We start from the raw sequence: 13,856 nt of genomic DNA, 5'->3' as shown, positions 1-13,856 counted from the left end.
GAGCAGAGGGGTGCCCCCATAAGTGACTGTCAAAAAGATCTACTGTGGTGGGTGCCCAGCATTACCTTACAGAGACTGAAAATAGAATTTAAGAGGAGCTAGATGCCATCTCCAGGGAGGGAGAGGGAGATTAGAGTGCAATCATAAGACAAGGGAAGGAGGATGCCAAACTCCTGGTGAGTTTGGGAATTTGAGAGAAAACTGATAGATTACTATGGGTGACTGAAGCAAGATGCTTTGTAGAAATACACAAGAGGAGAGAAAGTCCTGGAAGTCCTGGAAGAAGGAGACTAGGTCTACTGACCTTCTGCACTGTTGTGTAAAAAGAAGCATTCAGAAAAAGAATCAAAGAGCCAAAGTTAAAGGTTCCTGCAAACATGTTGCAAATGGTCTATGAATGAATAGATTAGCAGCTCAAATACACACATATATATATGAGGGGAAAAAAGGAGAATTGCTAGATAGAATCTGGTCAATTGCTTCCCAGTTAATAAACACAAAAAGAAATAGATGCTCTGATGTGCAATAGGTTAAAAGCATAAGCAGAATTTTTCTACAGATTTTTCTCTATAAGGAACATAAGATAAATCAAAACACAAAAAGAAAGCTTCAAAAACAAAACTTTGATTGTGATCTATAAAGATCTTGCTATAAAGAGCACAAGAGAGGACTCCTAATTAAAAGAGGACTCAAAAACATGGCAAAAGAATTTGCAAAATATTGTGGATTGACATAAGCAATCTAAAAAGTTAGAGCACATAAGCACAAATCTAAAAGCAAAGGTTTTCTTATAAAAATGAATAAAACCAATAACTTCAAAGAAAATTCAAGGGTTGAGGAATAGAAACTTGTTTTTCAGATTGAGATCTGCTTGCTTGTAGGCCAGGCTGATTGGATGCCAATTGCTTCTTTAAAAAGATACATCTATTGGAGTACTGCTGAGGATATGAGTGGGAAAGAATGAATGAGGAGAACATGAAGAGTCCCATTACACAATAATGTGTCAAAAGAATTGTGTTTTTAAGGAGGAAAGACTGTTCCTCTGTACATACACAGAGTGCCTTTTCATAGGAGTCAGGCTGAGTGGAAGCCTGAGTACCCAAATGAAAGGTCTGTATGAAGCTGTTTCAAAACATATTCAAAACAAAAACAAAATTGCAAAAACAGATTTTTAAACAAAATTGTCTTATGCAAAGAGGAAAAAAAATGTTAACTGCCAATTAAAATTTGAAATAGGAAGTAAAAATATCAGAGGGAAAAACTATGGAGGGAATGCTTTTTCTCAAAGATAAAATATTTCAAATAGTAAAAGCAGCCAAAATTGTCTTAAAATAAAAACTAAAACAAAACATATTTTAGAACAGAACTATTTTACTGTACTCTCCCCCCCCCTTAGATTCTCTCTGAGGTCTTTAAAGAAACAAATCTTCTTCCTGATTTGGGAAGAAAGAATACTTTCAGTCCTTTGTTATGTGGATTAGTTGCCTGGATGGGGGAGAGCAAGGCATGAGTCATGGGGCTGAGTGCCTAGAAAGGCAGTTAGACAAAGAGAGTCTGTTTTAAGATTGCAAAATAGTGGCTGTTTCAGTGTGACTGCAACTATAGCTGGAGGCTCTACCAATTGCAGCCAAATTTAAAATTTGAAAATTTTAAAGTAAAAATTGAAGCACGCATGTTGAACCATTATTTTTCCTGTGTATATCATTGAATCTGTTAAATTTGCTTGCAACATTTACTGGGAGGAGGGAAGCTAAGAGAACATTGAAAAGGAATGTTGTCCTTGCAACAAATTCTTCCCTGTTAAAATAATGGTTGTCACCTTGCATTTTGGAACTCTGTACAGGTTCAGAGGCAGGGTTTCCTTCCTGACTCTGTGATGGGGGAACTGAGAATATTTCCTCTTCTTTAAAGACAAGAGGTGAAGCTGGGTTACTGGATCTGCTGTATTTTCTTTTCAATTTATTATCTGCATGGCTTTGGAAATCCAGTACGTTTTGCAAATGGGTTTTTACATTTAAAAGTTCACCCTGGAATTCCTTGTTTTTCTCATTAAGATCCTTAATTTCTAAATCTTGTTTCTGGGTAAGAGTTTTAAATTTCTCTATTTCCTTCTGCCAGTCCTTAGGGGATTGAGAAGAAATTTCTATGGGGCTAGTTTTCTGTAGCTCACATCTGCCTCTGTTCCTTTTCTCTCTAATGGCCTTTACAAAACCAAACATGAGTACAGATGTTGGTTGGTCATGATACTGGGACATGTCTGCTCCAGTATTTCTAAGTTCCCGCCATAGAAAAGCCCTGTTACTGATTCTTTTATTGCGCTGCTGATGGGCAGAATTTCTATTCTGGAAGTATTTAGGTTTGAGAGTATTTGGGGGAAAATTATTTGAAGGGAAACCATTTAGTGGCTTACTCCTTTCTCCTGGCTTTTGTTTGCTCCAGCCATTAGGTGGCTGCAGGGAGCGATTGTCTCTATTCCTATTAGAATTGGGGTGATTCTGATTAAAGCGGTTCTCCCTCTTGATCCTGTACTGAGAGTGGAGACCACTGTTTGCCTGAATGTTTAAATTTTTGGAGTCCTGGTTAGTGGGAAATTCAAGAGTACCTGATTCTCTAAGCTGGCCTGCAATGGGGAGCTGTTTCTGGATTTCCTGCCTCTCAGTTCTATCTGCAGGGGTTGTAACTAGAACTGGGTGGAAGGGAGCTGAATTTTCCCCTCGGGGTTCTATGAACATTTTGGGGGTTATTTCTTCTGGCAGAGGCTCAGAAGGTAGAAGGGGAAGAGTCTCTGGATGAATTGTGGCAACTAGAGCCCTCTGGAGCTCTAACTGCTTTTCAAGTTGCTGCATTTTTCTATGGCATGCCTCATGGCTTACTTGAGCATGCTTGGCCACATTGTTCTCCACTAGGAACTGTGCAGCTCCCTTGATCTTAACTTGCTCTGCTTCTAGCTCGATAATGTGAGCCTCTGCTACCTTAGCTCTTTGCCTTGTGGCTTGGAGCTGACTTTCTAGTTCCTGGATGGTCTGAAGCTGATGAGCCTTCTCCACCCGTGCACTCAAGCGCTCAGTTCTCATGTCCTCCATCTCGGAGAGGTGGATGACATGAGCCTCACGCTGTTCCAGGAGATCAGCTAACTGGGCCTCCCGTTGTTCGAGACGGTCAGTCAGCTGAGCTACCTGCTCCTTCACTAGGGCATCCTTCTCCTCTAGGGCATGTTGCAGCTCAGCAATCTGGGCTACACTGTCCTGAAGTGCAACAAACATACCCCAAGTGGCATAAGAGTCCTTACTGCCACCCCCGAGCTTCCTGGTGTTACACCATTCTTGGAAAGCCTCGGTAAGGGTTTCCAGGGGGTTAGAGCTTTTAAAAGCTCCCGGGCGCCAGGGGTTCCGGCCGCCCTTCTTGGTCACCCAGAGTGTCAATCTGTCTGCCGGTTCCTTACGGGCAATCAGGCTAGTCAAATTGAATCTGGATGCCATTTCTTCCTATTAATTTCCAAGATCTTAAAGGGGACGGGGCTTGGTTTTCTGGCTTCTTGTCGCTGGGCAAGCAAGCACAGAGGGGATGAGTTTAGGGGCAGCCGCTGCTCGTCTCTTGAACAGCAGGGGAGAGAGGGAAAAGGATCCCGTGGAGTTTAACCTCTCACGGGTGTGGCTAGTTTGTTTTTGGCTGAGAATGGCCGGGGCTCTTCTCAGTTCAGGGCAAAAACTACCGAAAAACCAAGAGGATGGCTGATTTTTCCAATCAAGGTTGCCGGAGCGCACTTGATCCTCGGGAAAACCACCGAAAACCTGAAGGTATTTTTAGGGAAGAGATCACTGGGGGATTTTCTTGCGGCTTCTATATCCTTCAAAGCGGCAAGGGGAAAAGGGGGAAGGGCTCCCGTCAAGGCACGTCCTTACGGGGTTTGGCTAGTTTTCTTATTTTATACCGAGATGGCCGGGGCTCTCTCGATTCAGGGACAAAACTACCAAGAAAACCTGAGGGTACCGGCTAATTTATTCGGTTAGGATCGCCCTGGCTTTCCTGAACACGGGGAAAATTACCAAAACCTGGATCATCTGAGCTTCGCAAAGCCCGCTTGAGTTCTCGTGCCACTCCCGACACTCGAAACTCCAACTCCTGCGGCCGCAGGGCAGTTTTGTGCTACAGAGAGCGACTCTGCTTGCACAGATTTTAGCAGTAGGGGGATTTTCCTGGTCCTTCCTACAGCTAAGAGGAATTTTGCCTAACGCCTTCCTACGCTTGGCTAATCCCTAGTTGTTGGGTGCGTGTCGTCCACCCGCCCGTCTAAGCCTAAGAAAACCTTGCTTCGGTGTTCCTAGCCTTAAAGGAAACTAATCTCCAGCAGGAGCAAAACAATAGTAAAAGGGTAGAAAAGAGAGAGAGAGGCCAACCCTTTTAGAAAGCACACTTCCAAGAGCACATTCACACACTTATGCCAAGAGTTCAAACGGGCTTTTCCCCTTACGTCCGGGTTACTGGAGAGTGCCGTGCGTCCACTTTACTCCCGAGTAAGCCTGGGGCAATTGCCCGCGAGATCCACCATAATCTGTTACCCAAATTGCTTGGACACGTGTCCTAAAAACACGTATCTTTGAGCTTGTGGGGAATATTAGCTCAAATGCTGCGAGAGGGGGGTAACTTAGCGTTATCGGATCGTTACCTTTGTATACGAGGGTCGATTGAACCCGTAGGAACTCAAGGCAAACACAGATGTAAATGGTAAAATATTAATATAAGCTTTTATTGAAAGGAAAATAACAAAAAGACACACAAATAGCTAACACACGTACAAGCAGTCATATAGAGAAGGGGGAGGAAGAGTGGAAGGCTTGATAGTTACCTGTCTGAGGAGTGGTGGGTCAGAGGAAGAAGCACGAACCAGCGTGGGAGGTCCCGGGTTGGAAGACACTCAGAGTGGCTGTGTGAAGCCACAGTTTTTATAGGATTTTGGGAAGGGGGCTATGTGACAAGGCTCAGGTAAGCATGTGCTGGAAGTTTCCAGGGTCCCCAGAGATTAGGACAATACCTGGCCAAGTGGGGGGATGGCTGTAAATGGATTTGGATAAAGGTAGCTATCAGGTCTAGCTGGCAGGATGTGGGGAGGAGATTTCCCCTGGCAGAGGGGCCAAGTGTGAAAAATGTTGCAAGACAAAGGATTTTCCTAGGAGCCCTTAGGCAAACAGGAGGAAGCCAGTCCACTCCCTTAGAAATACAATGGGGGGGGGGGTGAGCTGATGCAAGCTTGAGTCCAGAGGCACCTCTGGGTCAGGCAAAGGCTGTCATTCCAAACCTAAGGCAGAGATGGAGTCTGGCCTGGCTTGGCCGACCCTAGCAGTGTTGTCTTGGCTTTAGCTTAAGCCTAGACTATTGTGGGGTGCCATTGGTTATAGAAGACAGTATGCCTGTCAATGAGGCAGGGGCCCTGCCACACTTAACATGGCCCTTGGTCTGTCAAAGTCAGTGTTGTCAGATTAGTTTTTCCCTGTCACACATGAGATGCACTCTCTATGCCAGCAGTAGTCATTCGCTGGCAGGGGCTCATGGGAATTGTAGTCCATGGACATCTGGAGGTCCGCAGTTTGACTACCCCTGCTCTATGCAGAGTAAAACAATAGCTGAGAGTGGTGTTTCGAGATATTACATATCTTAGAACAGTGGTCCGCAACCTTTTTAAGGCTGCGGACCGGCCGCGGTGGGGAGGGCAACCGCGCATGCCGTGCATGCGCAGCCGTGCTTCCCTCTCGCCCCCCCCCACAAAAAGAAGCTTGCTGAGCCGCAAGCTAATCGGCTGCTTTTGCAGCCGATTTGCTTGTGGCCTGGGAAATTTCTTACTGTGGGGGGCGGCGGGGAGAGGGAGCCGCGGCCCGGTGCTTGGGGACCACCGTCTTAGAAGGTGAGGCTCCAAAAAGAAACACTATACCAGTATTTGTTGGGGCTACAATGAACAGATTTCCCTTGACCCTTCAGCTCTACTTCATAATTGGTTTTAGATAGGAGTGCATTATTTAATATTATTGACCACTGAGGAAGACCCAGTAGGGTTGAAACACGTTCGGTCTGTTCATGTGCAGTTAGATCTGTATAGTTTTTAAATATGGTCTTTGTTTTTAACCTAATATTGGTGCACTTTAATAAATAATTGTTAAAATGTTATATTGTTTTATAGCTCAACTTTTGAGTCACTGAAATCAGAATAGCAACAACTGGTTGAGGGAAAGTGCTCTGTGGGAATGACACTTCACCCTTTTACCTCCTCATGGGTTTACTGTGTCAACAGATCTAGGAATTACCGGACGGGCACACGATTTAGGAGTCTGTTCTAAATGTACCTACGTCAAATGTTGTGTCTCCCAAGGCCCTGATTTGTTTCAGTTATTTCCTTCATTTTCTTCTGGGTTTATACCACAAACATTATTTAATTCTCTAAACCAGCTTTTCTTCTTCCAAAGCAGCTTAGAACCATGTTCTCCCTTTCCCCATTTTAATTTCACAACAAACATCCTATGAAGTAAGTTAGGCTGAGATGGTATAACAAGATAATACACTTGCGCATTCAGTTAAAGAATCTGGACCAATTAATCCCCTAAGAATGGTCCTTTTAATGGTTTAAGGTATTTTGGCCCCAAATATCTCCAGGATCTATCAGATAAAGTTGTTTGCAGGCCTTAATTCTGATAAGTACAGATTGATTAATTCTGTTCTTTCCCCTTTCACCAGTAAACCAGGCTAAAAACATTCAGAGAGTTACTAATTTTTACTCTTTATGAGATATTAGAAAATGCAAAGAAGAAGAGGAAGAGTTGGTTCTTATATGCCGCTTTTCTCTACCCGAAGGAGTCTCAAAGTGGCTTACAATCACCTTCCCTTTCCTCTCCCCACAACAGGTGGGTGAGGCTGAGAGAGCCCTATTCGGTCAGAACAGTTTTATCAGTGCTGTGGGAAGCCTAAGGTCACCCAGCTGGCCGCATGTCGGGGAGTGCAGAATTGAACCTGGCTCTGCAGAAACAAATGCTAACAAAATCAGGTCTTCTAGCATTTCTGAACCATACTTGAGTAATAATAATAATAAAATATATAAAGCAAACTGGATTTCAGATTGTTAGCTTAAAATGCTTTTAGGATTTTTTTTAATGGACCAAGTCACGCATGCAAGCAGAAATCTCACCTAATATCTTCTTGGAATTCTGTCCAAAGAAATCTGATTTGCGTGTTGCATCAACACATTTATATGGAAAAATAGCTATCTTATGCTAAATCTTTCTAACTTAATTGTATGATCACCATGTAGATAAATGATTGATTCTTAACTAAGGATAAGCTAATCAAACAGGCGCATCTAAAGATATATCCGTTATGTGCTCATTAACTTTTTTCAAACAAGATTAGAAGGCTAAACTTGACAGTTCATCTCAATTAAAAGGCAATGAATCTCATATTTCTGGAACTGCTTCAATTTACTGTCAAAAATTAAAGCAAAAAAAAAATTCTTTCCCAATCAGATTTGACTAATAGATGAACCAACCTGAGCTCACAACTACACGAAAACATGCAGGATCAGCAAGAAAACCTGTAACTTCATCAGAATCCTGCCTTGATAGAGTGACTGGCCTGACGTCAGGCAGCCAGCTTCCATGGCTGAGCAAGGATTCAAACCTGGGTCTTCTACACCTTTGCCCAGCACTTTAACAACTACACAACATGGGCTTCCACAAACAGATGTGAGCATTATCTAAACACCACCATTGACTGTTACAATCATGCCACACCTGTGGTTTTCAGCCTTGGTTTACCTTTAAGTTCATACCCTATTAAGGTAAAGGTATCCCCTGTGCAAGCACCGAGTCATGTCTGACCCTTGGGGTGACGCCTTCCAGCGTTTTCATGGCAGACTCAATACGGGGTGGTTTGCCAGGGCCTTCCCCAGTCATTACCGTTTTACCCCCCAGCAAGCTGGGTACTCATTTTACCAACCTCGGAAGGATGGAAGGCTGAGTCGACCTTGAGCCGGCTGCTGAGATCGAACTCCCAACCTCATGGACAGACAGCTTCAACCAACATTTCTGCCGCTTACCACTCTGTGCCACAAAAGACTATTCATACCCTATACTGAGCAGTATACATTGGTGCAGAATCCTAGATTTGATAGGGGCCTTGTCTAGGCATGTAATCCATTTCTGTGTTCTGTGTGGGAAATGTAGAGCTGGACCATCCCTGCCAAATGGTCTCTGCTTGGGGAGTTCCCAATGAGGAAGAGCCTATACCAGCCTTTCTCAACCTTTTCACCATTGAGAAACCTCGGAAACTGTCTTCAGGCTTCGAGAAACCCTAGCAGTGGCACAATCATGCAGAACATGGTTGGAAAGCATAGCTGTGGACACGCCCACCCTTCCCATGCCTTCCAGGCTTGTTTATTAACCTCATCCTCTCATCCTATATTTCTCCCACTTCTGAATTCTTAACATTCAGCAATTAAAACCACCATCATGTATCAGATTATTCTGAGCCAGCTTGGTGTGGTAGTTAGGAGTGCGGACTTCTAATCCGGCGATCCGGGTTTGATTCCCCACATGTAGCCAGCTGGGTGACCTTAGGCCAGCCACAGCACTGATAAAGCTCTTCTGACTGAGCAGTAATATCAGGGCTCTCTCAGCCTCACCCACCTCGCAGGGTTTCTGTTGTGGGGAGAGGAAAGGGAAGGCAACTGTAAGCTGCATTGAGACTCCTTCAGGTAGAGAAAAGCGGCATATAAGAACCAACTTTTCTTCCTCTTCAGTAATATCAAGGCTCTCTCAGCCTCACCTCCTTCACAGGGTGTCTATTGTGGGGAGAGGAAAGGGAAGGTGAATGTGAGCCGCTCTGAGACTCCTTCGGAAAGAGAAAAACGGCATATAAGAACCAACTCTTCTTCTTTTCCCTTCTCAGATCAGTAGCTCTTACCCACCATGTTAAGCCACAAGTACAACATCTCAGATGTTCCCACTGTCCTACGGGTGGGACAAATGAGCTCCATGTCCTTTCCATGTCTGGTTATGAAGCAATCAGCCCTACCTAGAGAACTCAGAAAGAACAACATTGGGCAGGCAGAATACTGCAAACAGAATACCAAGGAGGCCATATAATAAGAGCTGTTTATTTTGCATATACGCTAAGTGCCAAGAATATAATTCCGCATATACACAGTGTTAACAAGGAGTCGGCAGACCTGTAAACATCTGCCTTGTTAAATTGTTCTTGACTCGTAGAATTCTATAAATATGTGAATTTTAAAATAGCAGGTGCTCAAAGTGATGGATCGTGATTACGAGTGCTCGAGTAAACAGATGTCACGGCAGTGCCCGTCTGCTTTGGGGGAAACAACACACTATAAAAGTCTGAAGCAAACACGGGAAACCAATGCTCAGAAATCATCTTTTGGGGGCATTCGTGCAGACCATGTTGTCTGTTGTAAAGTGAGCGTATCACATTCTTTGCACCCTTGTTGCTCTAAGCACTTTTATTTATTTCATGTATATCTGGCCTTTCTTCTGTCATTTATTGACTGAAAATATTTCCCCCTGCTTTTTAGCACAAATACCCCCCCCCAAAAAAGCAGGAAATTTGGCCATGAGTTAATTGGGTGGCTTTAGGAAATGGACCAGGCATTTATAAGATGTGACCTTTATGGATCTTTGATACTAATAGACCCAAATTATATGACTTAAAATATAAAATATAAGGTATATAAAATAGAAGAATTAGGTATAGGTTGAAGACTTTGTTTGTATCCCTGAAAAAAAAACAATTCAGAAATAAGTTTACCGAGGAAGTAAAATACGAAAACGAGGTTTTACACCTAGGAACTCGTTCTGAATAAAACTTTTCGCCATCGCCAGCTTGGAAATTTCTTTCTGTTTATTCACCTTTGGCTGACGGGTCGTCTCTCCTGGAGAAAATGGCTGTTTTGAAGGATAGTCTCTGCAGCATTGCACCCTCCTGAGGTCCCCTCCTCTCCCCAAATTGGGCCCAACTCAGGCTCTGTCCCCCCCCCCTCAATCTCCCAGCATTTCTGTACCCAGAGCTGCCAGCATTATGGATACCAGACTCATGGCTCCTTAGGCCCAGCAAGGTTGACCAATGACACGCCTTCCAAACATTGGATTGGATTCTGTAAAAGAGCTTCTAGTGCAAACATAAAAGAGAATGAAGTCCTTGCAAACAGCATTACATCAACTTGACAATCCCATCAAAGACCTGAAGGCCAGAGTCATCTTCTCAAAGGGAAGATGACTCTGAACATTAGACAATCTGCCTTAAAAAAATGGTTATACACAGGAACTGTGGGTGTTACTGGGCATAACTGTAACTTATATGCAAAGGTTAGAGGACCTGCCTCATCTTTTTGGGAGAGAAAGTTCTGGTCTTGCATTTGAGTACGTTCCGTAGTAGTAACAGGCTTGTTTTTGTAGATATGGAATGTTTTCTCTGACATGAGCATGCATGGGCAAGTGGGAAGAAATCCCTCCTAAATCTCTGGTGAGCCTGGCCACCCCTGTGGTCTGACCATTTGATAGTGGAAACGCTATCTTTAAAAGATGTCTGCTCCAATTCCCTGTAAAGGCAGGATGGATCTAAAGCGTAAAAGGGTTATACCCCACTTTCTCTTCTTCCCTCTCTGCCAATTTTTCTCTGGTCGGGTTCACTTCCGTTATTGACTGATGGACAGACTAAAAGTAGTAGATTTTAGATTTATTGTAATATGACTCCAAGCCAGTTACAAAACCTGCACAATTTACAAATCCATAATCTAGGAAATGACAAAGTAGTAAAATAAAGTAGTGACTGGGAGAAAGTTGAGTGGTGATCAGATTTGTTGCTCTTTATACCCTCCCCATCCCTCCATTATATTTGTGATTGGCCTAGATACAGGCATGTCAGGGTAAGAGGGGAGACAACTAGAGGCCTCTTTCCTCGGCCTGCTAAGGCCTATGGCCCTTTCTGCTTTTTTAAATCCAATCCTATCATTTTGGGACCATATATATGTTTTAAAACAATGGGGACAAAATTGAGAGGGTACAAAGGAGAGCAACAAGGATGATCTGGAGCCTGGGGACCTAGCCCTGTGAGGGAAAGGCTGAGGGACTTGGAAATGTTCAGTCTGGAGAAGAGATTAAAGAAAAATTCAGAGTAGTTCAACAGTGGAATAGGCTGCCTAAGGAGGTGGTGAGCTCCCCCTCACTGGCAGTCTTCAAGCAGTATCTAGACAGTTACTTATCATGGATACTTGAGGCTGATCCTCGCCTGTATGGCCCCTTCCAACTCCATGTTTCTATGATTCTATCTAAGGAATTAGTCCTGACCTGGATAGCCCAAGCTAGCCTGATATTGTCAAATCTCAGAGGGTAATCAGGGTCCACCCTGGCTTGAAGATGGTTGGGAGATCTGCAAGGAATACCAGGGTTATAAGGTGGAGGCACGCCATGGCAAACCAACTTTGAATGTTTCTTGCCTTAACCCTACAGGATTGCCATAAGTTGGTTTGACTTGATGGCTCTTCCCACCACCACAAGGGGTCAGTACCTGAATTTTATCACCCCTGTCGTTCTGTCCTCTCTTCTTTTTGTGTTGTATTTATTGTATGGAATTTTAAACTACCATGAATGGCGGTCTCTAAATTTATCAAATAAAGGCTCAGATTTGTGGCCATTCATGACAGCTCGGCTCTGAACTCATGTTATTCAACAGAAGTGCCGCCGGTTAACTTTTGAATTTATCTCTCTCCCCCCCCCCCTTAGAGTGGAAGAGGATTTTGAGAAAATGTGGAACTTAAGCACTAAGGCTAAGCCCAAACCCAAGCCCCAGGTGCCTCCTAAGCCAGCTGTGCCAAAGAAGCCAACAATGGATGCCAAGGTCCCTGCATGCACCGCCTCGAAGGTCAAGCCAACAGAAGCAAAGGTACAAACCATGGGAGAGGTGGACATCCTCAAGTACATTCAGGAAAACGAATCCCTGGGCAGTGAAGAACCAAGCCTTTTCTGAAGCTGTTCTACTGTCGATGCACTGCTTCAACCTTGAGAGGTCCTTTCTCAGGAAGATCTCCCCTCAGCCCGCTGAACAGGAGCAACAGGTCTTCATGGGAGTTTTGGGTTGTCCCTTTGCCAGATGTTCTGGTCGGTGGTCTACAAAGCAGTAAATTAACGAACGGAGTGTGTTGTTACTGCTGAGCAATTACGGATTAATCAACGATTCCTCATTTTAAAGAGGGGTTTAAGAACCGGGTAGGAATTGTTTTAAATTAAGTGCTGCAAAGTTCTCTACACTTGGGTTGATGATCAAGGGATGGCCACATGAGTTTAGCAGAGCTTTGCACAAGCCGATGACTCAGCTGGGAGGGTAGATGGCATGAAGGGGACAGACCGTACAATAAGGGTGGGTTTGTGATAGTCTGGGAAATAATGGATTAAACAAAAATTGAAACAGGCGTACTTCTTCCTTTTGAAAGGACATGCTGGAAAACATGCAATATAAATGCCCCCAGCTATCCTATGGCTGTTATTGGCTTATTCTTCTCCTTGATCTATGCTTACTACAGTTGTTCAGATGACAATTTATGGTGCAGGAGAACAAGGCCCAAAGATATGTGGATGCAAGTGCATCCGTATGACCAGCAGGGTGTCAACAGTCCCTTTTTCAAACCTAAAATTTCATTCTGGTGCCTTCAGAGGTTTCCTGAGAAATGCATCCCTGCAGAGAAGGGGAACGTGGAATCTCCCTTCTCCATGTTGCCTTGATCCCGACTGATGTGAGATTCTGGCATTGGATGCCTTTGTAACTTGTACAGAGAGAGGCACCCCATCTTTAATAAGGCTAGGAGGCCTGTTGCTTTCAAGATGCTGCCCTCAAAGCAGCTCATGTCCCCATTTTGGGAAATCAGAACAAGGAGACTGTGAGCCCAAAGCCATCTAAATCCGTTTTTCCATTCTGTGAACATTGTGAGACAGTGACAAGGTTTTATTCCTTGATAACAGACGCATGTCATTTCTACCCAGGGGGAGGGGGGTAAGTTTGTAAAGAAACAGGCATATCATCTTTCAAGAGCTGAATTGAATGTGGGTGATTTGGCACAGGGTGGGTATTTTTTTAAAGTGACCTTCTCTATGAACCTGGCCTGTGTCTCTCTATTCCTTCCGACTTGAGGGTTTGTGGCCTATAGAATCAATCTCCCTGTATGGAACCTTAAGCCATATTTGCCAAGCCTGTAGACTTTTCTTGGTTGCCTTTAAAGTATAGAGCTGAATGAATGGGGAAACCCCGCATTTAAAGCACTTTACAATAACCGTGTTTATTATGTACGGTGGTTAATATTTTGTTATGGACAGAATGAAATGATCATACATTATTAAAATTAAGTACAACAACTATTTCTGTGTATCAAATTGCACCCTGTTATGTGATGGACTAAGCTCAGATGAGCAGCAGATGTTGGATTTGGTTTATTTAAAGGTTCAATCCCCAGCAATCTGACAGCATGACAGCAGTCAGAGCTGACTTTGAATGACAAAGGTATGAGTCAGTAGAAAGCAGCCACCTGTGTTCAGCCTGCAGGATGGGCACCATAAGTGGCCAATCAGGAGTGGAAGAAGGTGTGGCCTGTCTGTACAGGAGCAAAGGCCTTGGGTGCCACCCCTGACCACCCCCTCCTCCTTCCATTTCCCTCTGAGGTTCAGGGGCTGCAGATCCCTGCTGCGTGAGAGCTGCCCCTGCCAGTGAGTTCCCTTCCCGGGGGCCTCCATCCTTTCCAGGTCCTGGGGGGAGTGGGAGGTCATCCACAGAGTTATTCCACTCAATTCTAGTGCCCATTGTATTCTTGAATG

The 13,856-nt window shown here is 44.1% G+C and overlaps 1 protein-coding gene across 1 annotated transcript in view; it reads left to right on the top strand.

The window, feature by feature from the left end:
- The window catches only part of HS1BP3 (HCLS1 binding protein 3), a 57,068-nt gene extending 43,665 nt beyond the window's left edge, over positions 1–13,403 (top strand). Inside the window, exon 7 of the mRNA XM_077311465.1 lies at positions 11,778–13,403. Coding sequence (XP_077167580.1) covers positions 11,778–12,021 — 244 coding nt within the window. The 3' untranslated portion in view covers positions 12,022–13,403. The remainder of the gene's footprint in view (positions 1–11,777) is intronic.
- Positions 13,404–13,856: the final 453 nt, after the last annotated feature.

The sequence above is a fragment of the Paroedura picta genome, chromosome 1, assembly GCF_049243985.1.
Source record: "Paroedura picta isolate Pp20150507F chromosome 1, Ppicta_v3.0, whole genome shotgun sequence".
In the NCBI taxonomy this organism is placed as follows: domain Eukaryota; kingdom Metazoa; phylum Chordata; class Lepidosauria; order Squamata; family Gekkonidae; genus Paroedura; species Paroedura picta.
Note: the sequence above shows the minus strand (reverse complement) of the source record. Positions and strands in the feature narration are given on the sequence as shown.